The sequence below is a fragment of the Penicillium subrubescens genome, assembly GCF_028828155.1.
Source record: "Penicillium subrubescens strain IBT 31985 chromosome Unknown utg000007l_segment0_segment0, whole genome shotgun sequence".
Taxonomy (NCBI): Eukaryota; Fungi; Ascomycota; class Eurotiomycetes; order Eurotiales; family Aspergillaceae; genus Penicillium; species Penicillium subrubescens.
The window spans coordinates 2,604,543-2,621,399 of record NW_026643157.1 but is presented as its reverse complement, the minus strand read 5'-3'; the positions used below and the strand labels follow the sequence as shown (position 1 = coordinate 2,621,399).

The window sequence follows — 16,857 nt, the reverse complement described above, 5'->3', positions numbered from 1 at the left end:
ATCATCGCATCACATAATCCCTGTTGACTTTTTTGTTTTTACCAAATTTGTTATTTATAATATACTAGTTGAATATCATTTCCTTGTTCAAAGCTGGTGTGTCTGTCCCGATAGAGAGATTTATAGAATCCGCCCTTTCATATGTCAATAGCTGAAGTTTGAACGCCATCGGACCCGGCCGACTTTTTCAACCCCAGATATCATTTCCTGGGGAGACTCGTCTGATATGTATAAAGCTGTTGAGATTACATCGACTCATCCGCTCTATCAAAGTTTCCGGGCTGCTTATCATGGGACCTTGAAGATTACCACGATAAGATAGCCTGCGTCTTGCCAAGAAGACCGAGTGCAACCTTGGCGTTTCAGCAAGAGGCGTTCAGAGAAAAAGCTTCCATCCTTCAGTGACCGTGCTAACTATCGACAAGGAATCCAAGCATTTCTATCTCACATTTCATCTAGAACTCTTTCTAAACAAATTCATCTGAGTCATGGATCTTATCGAATTTTTTTTTTTCAACATACCAGACCCACTGCCGAGGTTGCCGAGCTCAGACCCATGGGAAAATGGACTGTCGGCAACCAAGCGGCCAATTGCTCGGCCGGCACAAGGCCCAACCCTGACCCGCCAAGTCTGCCAAGGATGATGGGGGCGGAGATAGCTGGTCATCGACTGGCCAGGTGAATTTTTTTCTGTTGCAGCTTATCAGAGAAGTCTGGTTGGCGGAGTAAGCCGGATAGTTTTTCTTCGCCTTCGACGCGTTTGCTTTTCTTCTCTTCACTGTTCGTCAACCACTTTAAATAGTGCGTCGCATCGACTGCAGCGGCTCTTGATACCCTGCGCGTATAGCAGCAGTCGCAAATCGTCCAGCAAAAATGGGGTTTAAGACCTGGATTCATGATACTAACCTGCGGGTTGCGCGCAGCCCCGTGGGGAGATGGTTTCGTCTGGAGAATTCCGGCCACGTGAGTTTTCATTGCTGCTTCTGTACCAACGACAGATATATTGAACGGTTGAATAACGTGATGTCATGAACTAGCCGTTGGAGAGGAAGGGCAGCTTCTTCTTTACTGAGCTTCGCGCCGGCTTGGCCACATTCTTCGCGATGGCCTATATTATCTCCGTGAACAGCACTATTACTTCGGAGTCTGGTGGAACATGTGTGTGCCCGGCCGAGAGCATGGCTGACCTTTGCGCAACCAACGCCGAATACTTGATTTGCGTGCAGGAAGTTAAGCGCGACATCGTTACCGCGACAGCAGCTATCGCCGCCCTCTCGACATTCTGCATGGGTCTCTTTGCGAACTTGCCTATTGCGCTGGCTCCCGGAATGGGTCTCAACGCCTATTTCGCATACACCGTCGTCGGGTATCACGGTTCCGGTCTTATCCCATACAAGGTTGCTTTGACTGCGGTTTTCGTCGAGGGTTGGGTCTTTTTGGGCCTGACGTTGATCGGTATGCGACAATGGCTTGCGCGCGCACTTCCGGCTTCTATCAAGCTTGCGACTGGTGTCGGTATTGGGCTGTATCTTGCTCTCATCGGCTTGACTTATAGTGCCGGTATTGGACTAGTCCAGGGTGCCTCGGACACTCCCATTGAGTTGGCAGGATGCGCATCACAGTACTTCGACGAGAAGACTGGGTTGTGTATGAGCAGCCAGAAGATGCGCAACCCTACTATGTGGATCGGTATTTTCTGCGGTGGTTTCGTGACTGCGCTGTTGATGATGTACCGGGTGAAAGGCGCGATCATTATTGGAATCCTGCTTGTCTCGATCATTTCGTGGCCGCGTACCACTCCAGTGACATACTTCCCTTACACGGAACTCGGAACTAGCATGTTCGATTTCTTCAAGAAGGTCGTTACTTTCCATCCTATCACACACACTTTGGCTGTGCAGGAATGGGATATTTCTGGCCATGGCGGTCAGTTCGGTCTTGCTTTCATCACTTTCCTGGTATGTTTTCGATCTTCCCATCGATGGCTTTGGTTTACTCGTCAACCCATGACTAACTTGAAATGATAGTACGTCGATATTCTGGACACTACTGGCACTATGTACTCCATGGCCCGATTCGCCGGCGCCATTGACGAGCGTACCCAAGATTTCGAAGGCAGTGCCATCGCCTACGTAAGAATTCCCAATCTCCAAAATTGCAGGACGCACCAGCTAACTTATCATCCAGATGGTTGACGCTATTTCTATCTCAATCGGCTCCCTGTTCGGTAGTCCGCCCGTAACCGCCTTCGTCGAATCCGGTGCTGGAATTTCGGAAGGCGGCAAGACAGGCTTGACCTCGTGCATGACCGGCTTCGCATTCTTCATTGCCGTGTTCTTCGCACCGATTTTCGCTTCAATTCCACCATGGGCAACCGGCTGCACTCTCGTCATTGTCGGCGCTCTGATGGCCAAGGCAGCAGCCGACATCAACTGGCGCTACTACGGTGATGCGATCCCGGCATTCCTTACCATCGCTATCATGCCCTTCACCTACAGCATTGCCTACGGTCTTATCGCTGGTATTCTGAGCTATATCATTCTCAACGGCATTGCTTGGATTCTGGAGAAGGTCAGTGGTGGTCGCATTGTCCCACCAAACAAGGATGAGTCCGATCCTTGGTCATGGAAGGTGCCTGGCGGCTTCCTTCCTCCTTGGGTGAAGCGTGCTGCTAGTGGGAGGAAGGACTTCTGGCGTCGCGATGAGGAGCGCGCCGCTTCCGATGAACTAGAATCCATTGGTTCATCCAAGGAGCGAGTGGCAGCTGAGAAGGGTTCAAACAATGCCGAGGAGCCCACAACAAAAGCGCTGTGAGGGAATACACTTGGTGAGAGCGCTTATTACCATGCAGTCAGTGTAGCATACATTTAGAAGTATATGGTATCATAGTTGTAAATAATTCATTATTTTGAGTACTTGATGGTCTCTTTTGTGGGGTAGCTAAGTAAATGTTAATTATGTGGAATATTTACGGGTAGTTTCCCCTGTCTCAAACGCTTTACTACGTAATAGGGTTGGAAGATTAGCGCCCACATGCGACACTCTTATACTTGGGCAATTAAATCACGGCACAGTAGGGAGGGTAAACGCACGACGTTTCTTTCCGGGTGGTTTTTGGTATAGAATACGATCGGTAACTAATTTTAAGGACCGGCGAATAGATTATCAAGATGGACCTTGTCAAATTTGAGTTTTCGCGGAGTATCAGTCGGAGTATACAATCCTAATGGTGGGCTTTTAAGATCACATGCTGCTGTAGAGCTGAAAATCATCTAGCTTGTGTGATCAATGACACTCTGGACAAGCTGAAGCCTGCGGTGTAGCTAGCATTAGCGAGTATGTAAGCTGACGGGCAGACCATGTACTAAATCTAGGAATGAGACATTGTTTTCGCCATCGTCGGTTGAAAGATCAGTTTTAAGCTAATACAGAGTACATATGTTCGGCTGCTGGCGAGACCAGTCTGCTCGGGGAAAGCTTCCGTCGAGTTTTAGAGTGCCTATTGCCTGATATGGTTTAGATGTGCGATGGCTAGCGCCTCTCGATGGCCCCTCCTTTGATGGGGGAATTCCATCGCGAACCGCTTTTGTGCGACCGCGGAACGAGACCGAGAGACACACGACCTAAGTTTGGCTCCGGCAAGCCACTGAAATTGTTAGTTCCGCCGTCACCCTACAAGTATCTTTGTTAGTGATTCAATGTCTACAGTAATGAATGTCTCATCCATCATAATCTGAAATCGGAGAGACACCGGTGCTCAGTAGCTCGATGGGTAGGCACGAAATGACAGTGGGACGGGTGTTTCGTTCCGTTCTATCATTAGCAAGGTTGCTCTTTAGATCGAACTTCTTGTGATTAGATCCTTGGCATGCTGAAGATCACACTGTTTGCCATGAGTGGCCAGAGGCCAAAACGTGAGATGATGCTTGTATGCGACAAGACCAGGCCTATCAATCGAAGACTGCGTCGGCGTTTGCTACCCGGGTTGTAAGTGACAAGGAAGGTGCTTCACGGCGGCTGTCCACTCCGCGGACTTCCTCGTGTGCTAATGATGCAAGTTACGGGACGGAAAGCACTAGTCTGCTTCCCCGTTGACTAACGAGTAGTCACAGGGTAGGTCTAGGCTGTCAGCCTCACAGCGAAACCCCTGCTCTGTAGAGATGGCCGCAATCCTGATGTCAGGAGAAGAAGATCCCCCGCGCTGGGTGCATAAAGGGCCCATGACCATGTTCTCGGTAAAGAGCTTGCGGCTCTATTGGTCGGAAGTTTGGCGGAAGGAACAATAACAAACTGTGAGGATCGAGAAAGACTGGCACCGAATTTTTCTCAACTGACGCGATAGGCTGGGTACCTGGTTGGAGTTAAAACCCTTCTGCGGGACCCGTCGACGCGACAGGTTGGAAGATCGAGCCGGACCCGCCCCAGAATGGGCGTTCGTAAGCATCCTAATTTAAATGGTGATAGTTTCCGAAGCCCAATCACCAGACGCGAGGGTTCAAAATGGTGGCCGAGGTGAGCCTAACGTGGCCCTTTTTTGGCCGCTAAAAAAAGTAAAGATGGTGAGAAGGCAAAATAAGTACCTTCCAGCCGCATCAAACTCCACACTCTTGAATGGCCCAAGTGTCGCAAAAGGCATCGGAAGCTGCGGGTGGCCGATTAATGCACCAATAAGTGTGGTAATTCGATCAAAGCTTCGAACAAGGCCGACGGTGTTCCCACAAAGGAAGGCATTTGCCCTCTAGGGAATCAATGCTGTAGCCCCATCGAAAAGCCTGTAGGCGAGATCAACTTCACACCCATCATTCTTTTGGACTGTATCGAGTTCGGGTGTATCAGGTGTGCTTCATGAACGGTTCGGACTCGCTGAGGCCACTCAGGCCCTCAATAGAGGGTTCTTCGAGAGTCCTTCTCGAAGACTCGATTTCAAGGCGGAGGAATGTCCGCACAGCATGCACTACGTGCAAACGGCGCAAGTTGAAGGTAAACCGCTTCACCCCTCAATCAACTAGAAGTGGCCGAGTGAGATGATTGAGTAAAGGAATATCTGTAGTGCTCGGGTCAGGCACCCTGCGTCAACTGTCTCAAGACGGGGGCATCATGCGACATCGACGAGGATGGCGACCAGCGTCGGAAGCATGTTCTCAAACGAAAACTCGACTCACTGGAGGAGAAAGGCCAGCTTCTGGATCGACTCATTGCCACCCTCCAGGAAAGCGACAGAATCTACGCTGCGCAAATAACCAATCTCATTCGCAGCCATGCGTCGTTGGACGAGATCAGAACCTTCATGGACGATCTGATGGAACGACCTCGGTTGGAAAAGACCCCAGAACTTATCGATGCATGTCATAGTATTGAACAGTGGCACGAGTCGCAAAAACGAGTGATTCGTACCAGGTCCGAGCCGAAACAATTGCAATTGTCTGACATGCCGCTCTTCCGAGTACCCGCACATCCATGGACGAGTGTCACAGAAGACGATGACTTCGTGTCACATTTGATATCTCTGTGGTTCACCTGGGCACATCCGTTCCTAAACTGGATTGATAAGGATCTCTTCATCCGAGAAATGCAAACAGGATCGATAGATTCTGAGTTTTGTTCTCCTTTCTTAGTCAATATCATTCTTGCAGATGCCTGTGTAAGTGACGCCGATTGCAATATCAAGTTCGCTGGCCAGGGACTCATCTGAGAAACTCGCTGCTATAGGCATACTCCGACTACCCCGAGGCATACGCCGTCGCAGCCGAGCAGTGGTCACGAGGACTCCACTTCTATAAAGAGGCTAAACGGTATTTCGAGAAAGATCTCAATACAGGAAGGATCGCGACTCTCCAAGGCATGGGTGTCCTATACTTGTGGTCAGTCACTTTCTTTTCCTCCATTTAGCATCAATGCTAACAATCTTCTTCCAGCACATGCCTAATCGGTAGGGACCGGATCGGGTGGAGGTACCTGAGTGACCTCGCATACGGAGTGCACGAACTGGCTGAACAGCGCAGACCACCGCCCGAAGATGCTGACCAGGAGACACTTGAAAAATTGAAAGCAGCAGACCATACGATCTGGGGACTTTTCACGTTATCCTCGTAAGAAAGTCTTGGCGCAAAAGCATGGGTTCAATTTTGCTGACGTTGCTTTGTTGAGGATGACCGCATTCTCATATCAAAGGACCGCTTTGATCAAGGTGCCAAAGATACCTTGTCCACCCCTTGGCCGTGATGTCCATCGTGAAAAGTGGTCCAACTATCCCGTCCAATCAGAAAACACTAAAGCGCACACTCAGTGTTTGTCAAAGGCCCTTAATGATGTGAGCCTCATCACGCATGACCTGACTTGGTTATTGTTCAATCGCAGTGATGGACAGCAAACCCTCAATGCTGAGTTTGTTAAAGCAGCAGAAAATGCATACAGTCGTCTGTGTGCGTGGTACGATAAGTTCCCGAACTGTTTGGGGACGAGCAATGCCACGCCACATGTTTTGAGTCTCCAGTCCGTTACTCTTTCCCCGGGAGAGACCAATCAACCCGAGCTGACCAGAATCAATGCCAGTCTCAAATACCACACCATTATCCAGACATTGTTCGGCGTCTTGAAGGATCTCCCGAAAGCCGAGGGCTGTGACGAGGGTGAGGAGTGGCTGCTTAAAACTCGTCTACGAGCCCAGGAGCGGTGTATCCAATCGGCCCAGGCAAGCGGAGACTTGATCGACATCCATTGCGACTTATGGGGCCTAGATCAAATGCCACCTGCCAATGTACAGTGGGTAACTGTGTCCATGTTCACTCTCCTGCCGTACTTGGAGGACAATGAGAGAAACTGCAAAGCCTTTACCAGCTTGAGCATCGCGGCGAAGGCGTTCTCGAGTCGCTGGTCATTGGGCAAGGGCATGCTGCGGTTGTTCCAAGTAACATCCAAGCAGATGGAGATAAAGCTGCCAACTGAAACAGATGCACTCTTCACCGACTTCGAGACGAATACCTGGAGCCGCGAGGACCGCAAGATTCTCAGTAGCCAGTACCCCAACTTTATCAACTCAATGAAGGGTGCGCAGGTGGATGAGGTCGAGCTCGATATGTTCTTGAACAAATTCGACGAATTGCATCTCGATGATGATGGTCAAGGCTCAGAGGGTTCGATCGAGGTGAGGGTGGAGCTATAAACAGGGGGAGAGGGGAGCTATCGAGGAACTGTGTTGATTTGGGTCGTGGAAGGGCCGGCCTGGGAGAAAATGAAGTATATTGTTAGCTCATCAAGGCACAAAGAACATTCTGAATCTCCCACTTCGCAGTTCTTCAAAGTAGATTGTCGAAGATGTAATTCGAGAAGGATGCGAAGAGGGATTGCCAACAGAACGAGTGGGTAACTTTGAGTGTGATCACGGGGATCCGCTATATAAGCCACGCGAGCAGAATAATGGGGCGCCCGGAATTGTTTTCCTGGGCATACAAGACCTTCGCTCACCAAAGTTCCAAAAACAGAATTCTACACTTCTAGCACTTTTATCATTGTGTCATTTTGCTAAGTATTGCAGAGCCTCGGCTTCTTGCGGCTTATTTCAGAGAAGTTGGAAGCTTGTGGGGTGGAATTAAGATGCCCGAGCTGGTCACCCGGTCATTGTCAGTAAGAAAGACGTATCATTCATCAATATGGTCTGCTGAATTGCTATGAAGCATATTCTCCTTGCGGTTGCTGTTCCCTAATATCGGCGCCAAAATCTGCTGCGCATCCCTAACCCTGGGATCCCCTTAGTGTATTCGCCATCCTCCCAGCCACGCACGGATAGGTATTCAATAAGAGCGAGAGGACATAAAGAAACCCAAGCCCTCCCACGCCAATCAAGCAAATGGGCATACTGCGGTGAAGTAGATCCAGCCAGTCCCCATTGCACAGATCCGATCCTGTGCTTTGTGGCAGCAGTCCCGATGCGGAGGAGAGCGTGAAGGTGTGTAAGCCCATTAGGCCGTCTGGAAGGATTGCTTTTTGGCCTTCCGAGCCATCCACTTGCGGTAGACAAACAAGGAGACTATACCAAGACCGACGAGAAAGACGATTGCGAACACCAGGATAACACCGGGCTCGCGGCTGGCCCAGTTTCCTCGCTTTGTGATGGTGGTCATATCGGTTCCCTGAGGCTGGTTGGTCACGGTGATAGCAGGCATTTCGATTTGGAGCGAGTGATAATTTGGGTCTCTTGTGTTGGATGTCAGCAATGCTTACTCTTGGGGGGCTAGATTGAACCTACTTGAGGATCTGAAAGACAAGGTAGGGAGTTTGGTTGCGTCTCGACTAGGCGAGTGATGGAGTTCTCGCTAATACAAGGTAAGTGTACGCAAAGCACTCGTTGGGCAAAGTTAAGACGAACCAGTTCAAGAGTAACGATCGGAATTGGAGAGGCGACTGGAAGTGAAGTTTTGAAAAGAGAAAGTTGTGTGTGATGGTAAACCGTTGAGCAGTAGCGGAACCAACGCTCAAGTAGATATTGCCAGGAAAGAACGTGACGTCACGCCTGGCGGAGTACGATTGTTTAAAAAAGTACAAGTCAGTGACTATGAGTAGCTTCTAGCAAACAATGCTTTTCTCCGAGGACTGATATGGTGCGTTTTCGACTAGAAGAAGCCCCGACACTCTACAGAGTAGCGGGACCACTAGTCTATGATGCGAACCACCATCAGTCTCGTACTAGACATCGTATATGAATGCCAGCCAAGAGACAGTATCTAGGACTGACTACCATGGATTTGCTTTGCTAAAACCCAAAGTCAGTCACATACGTTAAGAATAAAAACTCCGCCAGAGTTCGTTCTGACAAGAGGCTTTCCCCGCAGCCGGAGAGACCCGCCAGGTGTCGATCTCCTGTCAGTCAAGGCGACCCACATAATAAGCTACCAGCATCTGTGCCTGAAGGAATATACTACTAAGGGGCCTTGAATATATCTCCTGTTATTACCTGATAGATTCTTTAGGGTCATCACATAGGCTTCGGCCCTGAAATGGTTTCGACATGTCTGGGTGCGACCCGCACCGGACCCAGGCCTCTTGCGTCGCCACTCACATCGCCGACTGCGGATTATGACACGGCATTTGCTGAGTGGCCCGATACCTATAAGGATATAGAAGTATATAGATAGGTATATCAAAGAAGAAATGAAGTTTTGGGTATATATACGAATTTCTTCATGGTAAATCCCAGCATTACGTGTTGTATGCCCCATTGACGTCATTGACCACTCCAAGAGGAACTAACCAATCGATGAATTTCTACAGAATCAATACGTTCATTGTGAGTTTACAAAAATACCCACCTCTATTTGCAAAAGTCATTTTTTCTTGTAGAGAATCACGTGTTGCGATTTTAGACGCGACAAGACAGGGTGGATAGTAGCCTGAGGCAGCAATATGGGAGCTCTGCGGAGGCTGTCTCCGTCAATCTGTCCATCTCCTTTTGCCCTCGCAGACTCACCAGAAGCCATCAAAGGCGCCTCGCCTGTCCCTACTGAGGCAAACCTGCATACCTGCCCTTAAGTGATATTCCAGCCTTGATAACAACGTGATGGCAGCACGAACAATCTAGAAGCCACAGCAGGGACTTGGTTTAGCTGAATCTATTTTCTTCGCGCCAAGCCAGAACCTTATTCCTAGGCCCTTGGCATATGTCAAAGTGCTCGATGTCTCGAGATGATACGAATCCTCCAGAGGCGCAACTCAGGAACACGAGCATCGCCAAGAAGTCTTGTCTCGATTGAGGCGTATCTGCAACAAACCGTTTCACTCGGAAAGTTCCAAGCCTCGAAGCTAAATAAAGTCAGGAGTTGGAGGGACTGTTACCAAAAAAGAGGGTTCCCGGCCGTCCATCACCTCGTATTCCGCCTACGGGGCACCAATCACCGACCTGCATGCCATTCCAGAGTCGATCCGACGATTTCATGTGTGTGAATGCTGACGGGCCGTGCTTGCAAAATTCGTATCAGGCCGACGGACCTAATCTCTTCGCCGAGTGGGTGCCTGGAAGCCACCCGTGTTGTCTACGCTATACAAACCCCTTCAGAAAAAGATTTGAAGATGCTCGACAGCCAAGTAAATAAAGAGGTGATGCTCTTTACGAATGGGAAATTTCCTATGCTCTTGGGACCTTATCGTCAATGGCTTTTAGACCTTCCATAATGTGCATGCGACGAACCAACCAGTCAGTCCCCTCTTCAATGCTGGGAATGCAAATGACGCTGGAAATCTGCGTGGCACAAATTGCTCGTCGATCTTCGCCCCATCAAGGTAGCGATCTGCCCCTGCGCCCTGCGCGGGGTCCACCCCATGGTTCTAACTGGCCTTAATGGGCAATCATGCACAGAAGAAGCTTCATTGGATACGAGATTGACTTGCCCTCGCGCGTTGATGCCCCGTGTCTGCGGGTCCCATATTTAGAGACGAGCATCTTCCCTGATTTTCATCGTGAGCTTAATTCTATCTTATATCGTTATTCTGAACCTCTTCTGCGGCCACATCGGCATCGGCCGCGTCGTCAAGATGAATCTCTGGTTATGCACCCTTTCGTTGATTCCGCTGGTGGACGCATGGACTTTCCTGTACACCAACTCGACCGGAAACGCCACCATCCTGCATGACACTGGAACAGACAACTGCACATCAATCGACCTAGCTGGGGGGAAATTCTTCTCTTGGGACCCCGAGGATTCGGGTCTTTGTATCTCGATATATTACGATTCTTCGTGCAAAGAACGAGGAGGCCTCTCCTGTAACGCTTGGAGCAAGAACGCGAGTACAACATTCCACGGCGTCCAAATATATTCCGAGTCAGATTCGTCTTCCGCGTCTGTTTCCACCTCGACTCCAACTCCCACAACATCTGCATCCAGCTCCACCTCAACTTCTACTTCCACTTCAACTACCCTCTCTACGTCAACACCGACGACTCCTACCTCCACAGCCACATCCACAAACTCTGCAACTGCGGGCAGTGGCTCTTCATCCTCCATCTCAGGCGGTGCGATTGCTGGCATCGTGATTGGAGTCGTGGCTGCAGTAGCCATTATCGGAGGGCTATTCTTCTATTTTGGACGCCGAAACCGCAAGAACGCGAGTACACCCGCTGGTAATCAGCAATCTGGCCCGGCATCTGGCTCGATGCCTGGAGAGCCACATGGCCCATATTCTCCACAGGCACCAATGCTAGTAGCTGGATATGCACAGCCGCCATATACAGACAACTCAGATAAGGCTCCTAACTCCTCGAGCGGCATGTCATCAGTACGCCCCGCTCCGGGATCTCGAGTTGTGGAACTAGCAGGACACGACCGGGCGGTTGAGCTGGGTAATAGCCCAATCAGTGAGCTTGATGGTCAGACGTCGGAGAAGTACTCTTATCGATTTTAATGGCTCCATTGTGTTATGTATATATGTTCAAACAAATTCGAAATGTTGTGAATCAACTTCAATTATCCAGCAGGCGTCTGTTTCTCTATCTATATCAAGCCTCTACCTCTATCTTATCGAATGATATCAGCAGCCTTTTCAGCGACAGCGTATACTGTCGCTTGAATGTTACCCCGAGCCTCCAAGGGGAAGATACTGGCGTCCACAATACGCAAGTTGGTTGTCCCATAAACCTTCAGCTTAGAATCTACAACACCGCCGTCTTCTCGGGCCATCATAGCACAGGTCCCACTGACGTGATACACAGATAGCACAAGCTTCTTGCAAATTCCTTTTGCCTTCTCAAGCTCAGTCAAAGGCTCTGTTGCATGCCAGCACTCCCCCCCTTTCTTAAGCAGCGATGCCATGGGCTCAGCCTCTGCAATCTTCTCCAGCCACATACTATGGCGGGCATGCAGCTCGTGATCAACAGGATGTCGGAGCATCCCGTGATCTATCACCGGTGCGTCTTGTGGGTTTGCGGATTGAATATGGACGGAGCCTCGGGAAAGAGGATAACTCAGTGCAGCAATCATACTGATGAAGAACCCTGGATGACTGAGACTGAAAATACTTTTCGGGTCATCTCCCGCTCGTTGGAGAAACTGGGATGGAGCCATTATCTATTGGGCAGTGGCTTCCTCCGGATCCTTGATCAAGCCCTGCAGCACCTCAAACTGTTTTCTGTGTGTGATGGAGGTCTCCGGATTTTTGATGGATTCCTCAATCTTCAGAAGTATTTTCTCCAGTTCTGGCTGGGTCAGGTCCGCGCAGGGCATGAATGCAGAAATGAATGGAACCATTCCCAGAGGACCTGAGCCGTCTTTCTGATATGCAGCCATTGCTGCGGCGGCAACTGCAGGATCCCTCGCCATATCCCCGGACGGAAGGCCATCCGCCACTTCATAAACCAAAGGTACTATGCCATAATCTTGCAGATTCTCGCCGACACCCGCATGGTCAATTATCGGGGTGATGCCGTGGGCCTGGAGAACTGACGATCTTCCGATACCGGACAGCTCCAATATCTGAGGCGTCTGCGTCGTTCCTGCAGCCAAGATACCTTCTCTTTGCGCTGAAACCGTGAATCCTTTCTGGTCCTTTCTAAAGCGAACACCTGTGGCGACAAACTCCTTGACTTCGCTGGTCCAACACGACCTTCTCTACCAAAGCCCCCGTCACAACCCTCAGGTTGGATCTAGCCTGAACATCCGGACCCAGATAGGCCACTCCAGAATGACTTCTCGTGTTGGTGACTGGATCAATGGAGCCAGGCGTGACAAATGGACCAATCCGAGCACCATTGATTAAATCTTCGACTTGTGGATATCCAAGTCCCTTGAAGGTTTCCAACCATGCAGAATGATACGGCATGTACTGATCACCGAACGACACGTTCACAGGGCCATCAGTCCCATTACTCTTTTCGTCATATTTCATTCCCTTGAAAAATTCCCGATTTGCGTCTGACGGTGGGGTCCGATTTTGGAATTTGCGAATTTATGGTGACATTCCTTCCCACCCCCAGCCGGGGTTTCCTAATGCTTCCCACGCATTGAGTCCCGATTGAGAGGGGTAGACTACCATGCCATATTTATTGCAGATTAGCCTCCCAAAGTGCGCCCTTTGTTTGCTAGGAGTGTGCGACCGTTGAATTACTCCTAATATACAGTATTAGCGACTAGAAAGCCCCGGTCCGTTGAATGCATCATCAAACACCGTCTGCGGAAGCTTACCTGAGGTATTGATCGGAAATTCCAAACGAAATCTGGATCCTCGAATGTTGCTATGCCCAATCCTGGGATCGTGATTCGAGGATCATCGAGACGGTTTGTTCCTGCTTCAAGGACAATGACTCGAACATTGGGGTCCTCGCTGAGTCTGTCGGCTACCACAAGGCCAGAGGTTCCACCTCCAACAATGAAATAGTCGAACACTGCATCTTCGAGACCTGAAGAAAATTCGGTGTCGAATGAAGCCATTGAAGCTCTTTTCTAAGCTCTAGGTTCTACTATTGCAAGCGAGAGAGAGAGAGAGAGAGAGTCAAGTGTACCTTGTAGGGTGAATAGGATATGAAAATTTAAATGAAGGGCAAATGATTACTCTACTCTCATTGTATTCCCATCTTCGCCGCGTCAGCTACTACATAGCAACGAGCATCTGCGTGGCCATGTTGGTGGCCTTATAAGCTGCCAAGTGCGGGGAGAAGGCTCCAAGAGCTGCAATGACATGGGAGCGACTAAGAAAGAAGCATGAATGATCTCCCGGCCGTCCATAAGCCACATGTACACAACACATGCCACCAAGTTCATTGTGAAATTTGGATGTCATGCTCGTCTTCAGGTCTCGTACCTACTTTGTACTGTAGCATGATTCTCGACGAGAAACAGAAATCGCCGACATACTACATCCAGCTGAGGACGAGCCTTACTGGGCCCCGTTTCCCCGCAGCAGCCATTAACACGCCCACAACTGGCTCCCACCAAAGCTGACACCCGGCAGTTGGACGCCTAGTCTGCAAGGTTTTCCCCTACTTCGACCCTCAGGCATGCCATCACTATGTATAGTTGATCTTGCACATGGAGTAAACCGCGCACTTCTCTTATGAATGCCACCAAGTTGTCAAGTTCCAAAAAGGAATCTTGGAGAACCCGGGGGCGGGAGCTCTCATCCTTTGAAGCCACTCGATACGCTAGCCCGATAGTGCATGTGCACGTTTGCTGCATATCTGATACAAATTCGGTTAGTCTCTTGTGGTATTACTCTTGGCAGGCAAGAGAGCTTCCCGAGGTGGAGATGGAAGCGGGGAGCTGTACGGAGTACGGAGTAGAGAATCACCTCATGGATGCTGTTGCCCGTTGCTTCAAAATCTTAGAGAAAAGGGTGTAATTTCACCTGGATCTTTAAGTTTTCGCTTTTCATCGTCATGTCTACTTGCCTCCGATGGTGATATGCGACAGTTTCGAAGCTGTCGACCAAATGCCGACTTTATGCCTGGCTGGTGGTGATTACCTACTAAATCCCAACCTTGGATGCAGGTGGTTGAAGATATAGATCGAGCACTTCACGGTGTTGGACTTGGTACTCAAAACCATATCTACCTAAGCCATCCAGATGAATAATTAATTCCATGCTTTTGGGAATCATAGATTGGATAACGCGCTAGCTTCCTAGGTATCTAAATGGTTTCAGTACTTGTCTATGGACCTTAACTTCCAAATAATGTGCTAGAATCTTCATCCTGCATGGGCGAGCCCTTGACACTCAAAAGAAATTCTCTTTTGCTAGGACGCGGCGATGTAGGAATCGAAGCACGGTTGTTTCACTTGTGCTAAAGATGATCACGCGTTTTATGATCATAATCATCCCCATCCGTTTAGGCTGGGCTCTTAAACTTATTTTCCTAGGTTGTGTCCCCTGCAAGTGAAACCGGGAAATCATCTTTAATTCTTCCACGTATCATTGCTAAAAATTTCTTGATCGAAAATGATAGGTACCTGGGTAGTGGTAGTACCTGCAGCATGTCTCGGGTCCTTCTAAGGCCTACCCAAGAACTACAAAACACCCTTCAAACCCGTTCAGAGTTCACACTTCTCGAGTGGCAATGGAAAACCCCAACACTCAGGCTCGACGTTGGCGCTTGGCGCTCATCCTTGTTCCTTTCGCTAAGAGATTAACCTTTGATCTAATCGCAAACATGTCCAAGCCGGGTCACGGCCCGATTATTGCGTGGTGGATAATTAAGACTGTTACATCTGAAGAGCGCTCACGCCCACCTTCACACCCATGTCAACGCCACCCACCGTGCACTCTGCAGTAGTCCAGTCTGACTCCAAACATAGTTTGCATGAGTCCTAGCACACGGTCGGCACGCCGTGGCCTATGATATTCGGATATCCGTCGTAGTTCCGGTCACACTTGGGCATTCTCACGCTCGCAGACACGGTGAGACGGAGGAGAAACAAGTCGGCCATCGGACGGCTGTAGATAGAGACAAGACATGAATTCGGAACATCATGTACATGGGCCATCGGGCGCGGCATCTGTTTATCGCGCCGATCCCCCGTTTCATTTGACTGCCGATCCCTGGCCCTTGGACCGATTTCGATGAGACGGGGGGCTTCTGGTCTGCAAAAAAGGCACTACAAGGCACAGCCCCTATTCTCTCATGGCACAATCTGTGGATGTTTGATTAGGAGACACGGATTGAAGCCCGTTGGCGACAAGCTAGGCACATATCGGGCAGCGGAACGATCGCGATGTATTTCGATGCCGCATATGGAAAGGAATACCATGACTCGCTTGGCGATATCTGGGGGCCTTTTCTGGTGGAAAGATTAGGCATATGGTAAAAAATGCCGATTAAACTGTGGTTCTCCATTTTTCAGAGATTGTGTACGTGTCTAGTCGAGCCAGACAGGAATATATTCGAGCCTCAGACCTCAAAGCTTGGAGCTTTTGGTCTGATTTGTATGGGGTGATCAAATCCAAGACAACCTCGGCAGATGATTTGGTCTCTACTCGCCACCTCGCTTCTCATAACTAACTTATTTTATTCTACACCAATCAGTGCAAATAATCCGGCAACCGAATTCGTGGGCCATCTCATCAATCATTCGGGCATCGTATCTATTGTTGCCAAGAAAATTGATGCTGCTCGAGTCAGAGTGGTTCTGGAATTCGGAACTGTGGTGGACTTCGGCGTGATTCCCGGCTCTTTCTGGTCATTCTAGCCGAACCGTTCCGATCATGTAGAAGTCTTACGGTAGAAAATATACCCATGACCTGATTTATTATTTGAGATAATTTTTATCGAATACTAAATAGACCAGTCGACTCGGAAGCTTTCCAACGGTGCTTGTACATGGCTTGGGTTGGCTACAGTAGCGAACATACCAAAACTCTTGGCATACTGCGAGCGCTAAGAATGTGGACATGCTCACTGGCTCACGCATGGCCCTCACTCGCTAAGTTTCAAGGTTTAGGCATGTGTCGGGACTGTCCATACATATTTGCGGGTCTGGAGCAGTAATCAGCTGTACTGTATTAAGTAGGATCATTTCAGCTATTTGGCATGCTTTCAGAGAGGAAATACATAGCCAAGATTAGTGGGCGTGGCCCCGTTCCTCCTCATTTCATGGCATGATGAATACGAAAGTGCATTGGATGGCTTCAAAGGCTAGCGACTCGAATGCGTCAAGGACCTAAGCTTGATAGAAAGCCTCGAGGACTAAGTTCAAGATGAACATGGGCTTTCGGGCCGAAATTGACCAAGCGGCCGTCCGGGAAAGCCCCTTGTCCGAGGAAGGAGTAGGGAAACCAGCCAAACCACGCTGGACTTGACAGTCTAGAATGGGCCTAACGGTTTGTGGGGGCGGACCCGTGTAGAATTAAGCACGGAGAGATGCTCCGCGCTAACTGTGGCCT

General features: G+C 49.5%; 6 protein-coding genes across 6 annotated transcripts; 3 read left to right on the top strand and 3 right to left on the bottom strand.

The window, feature by feature from the left end:
* The first annotated feature begins 787 nt into the window (after positions 1-787).
* On the top strand, positions 788-2,959 carry N7473_010716 (NCS2 family permease). Its single transcript, XM_057156655.1, has 4 exons — positions 788-963; positions 1,038-1,958; positions 2,028-2,132; positions 2,188-2,959. Exons 1-4 carry the CDS (start codon positions 874-876, stop codon positions 2,812-2,814), a joined length of 1,743 nt encoding a protein of 580 aa, XP_057005310.1. The 5' UTR covers positions 788-873; the 3' UTR covers positions 2,815-2,959.
* Positions 2,960-4,845: 1,886 nt separating this feature from the next.
* On the top strand, positions 4,846-7,162 carry N7473_010715 (uncharacterized protein; the record flags this gene model as incomplete). The annotated part of the gene is made up of 5 exons (XM_057156654.1): positions 4,846-4,980; positions 5,051-5,641; positions 5,710-5,861; positions 5,916-6,089; positions 6,148-7,162. The coding sequence occupies 5 exons, from the start codon at positions 4,846-4,848 to the stop codon at positions 7,160-7,162; spliced, it is 2,067 nt and encodes a 688-aa protein (XP_057005309.1).
* Positions 7,163-7,958: 796 nt separating this feature from the next.
* On the bottom strand, positions 7,959-8,162 carry N7473_010714 (uncharacterized protein; the record flags this gene model as incomplete). Its single annotated transcript, XM_057156653.1, has 1 exon — positions 7,959-8,162. One exon carries the CDS (start codon positions 8,160-8,162, stop codon positions 7,959-7,961), a length of 204 nt encoding a protein of 67 aa, XP_057005308.1.
* Positions 8,163-10,524: 2,362 nt separating this feature from the next.
* Positions 10,525-11,391, top strand: N7473_010713 (EGFR-like transmembrane domain-containing protein; the record flags this gene model as incomplete). Its single annotated transcript, XM_057156652.1, has 1 exon — positions 10,525-11,391. One exon carries the CDS (start codon positions 10,525-10,527, stop codon positions 11,389-11,391), a length of 867 nt encoding a protein of 288 aa, XP_057005307.1.
* A 113-nt stretch (positions 11,392-11,504) lies between these two features.
* On the bottom strand, positions 11,505-12,050 carry N7473_010712 (GMC family oxidoreductase; the record flags this gene model as incomplete). Its single annotated transcript, XM_057156651.1, has 1 exon — positions 11,505-12,050. One exon carries the CDS (start codon positions 12,048-12,050, stop codon positions 11,505-11,507), a length of 546 nt encoding a protein of 181 aa, XP_057005306.1.
* A 3-nt stretch (positions 12,051-12,053) lies between these two features.
* Positions 12,054-13,412, bottom strand: N7473_010711 (uncharacterized protein; the record flags this gene model as incomplete). Its single annotated transcript, XM_057156650.1, has 3 exons — positions 12,054-12,534; positions 12,584-12,873; positions 13,167-13,412. 3 exons carry the CDS (start codon positions 13,410-13,412, stop codon positions 12,054-12,056), a joined length of 1,017 nt encoding a protein of 338 aa, XP_057005305.1.
* Positions 13,413-16,857: the final 3,445 nt, after the last annotated feature.

Excerpts from the sequence above, each read along its gene's own strand:
- N7473_010716 (XM_057156655.1), top strand. The coding sequence starts at position 874 with ATGGGGTTTAAGACCTGGATTCATGATACTAACCTGCGGGTTGCGCGC. Across the intron at positions 964-1,037 it reads GTCTGGAGAATTCCGGCCAC|CCGTTGGAGAGGAAGGGCAG; the intron begins GTGAGTTTTCAT and ends GTCATGAACTAG. Across the intron at positions 1,959-2,027 it reads TTGCTTTCATCACTTTCCTG|TACGTCGATATTCTGGACAC; the intron begins GTATGTTTTCGA and ends TTGAAATGATAG.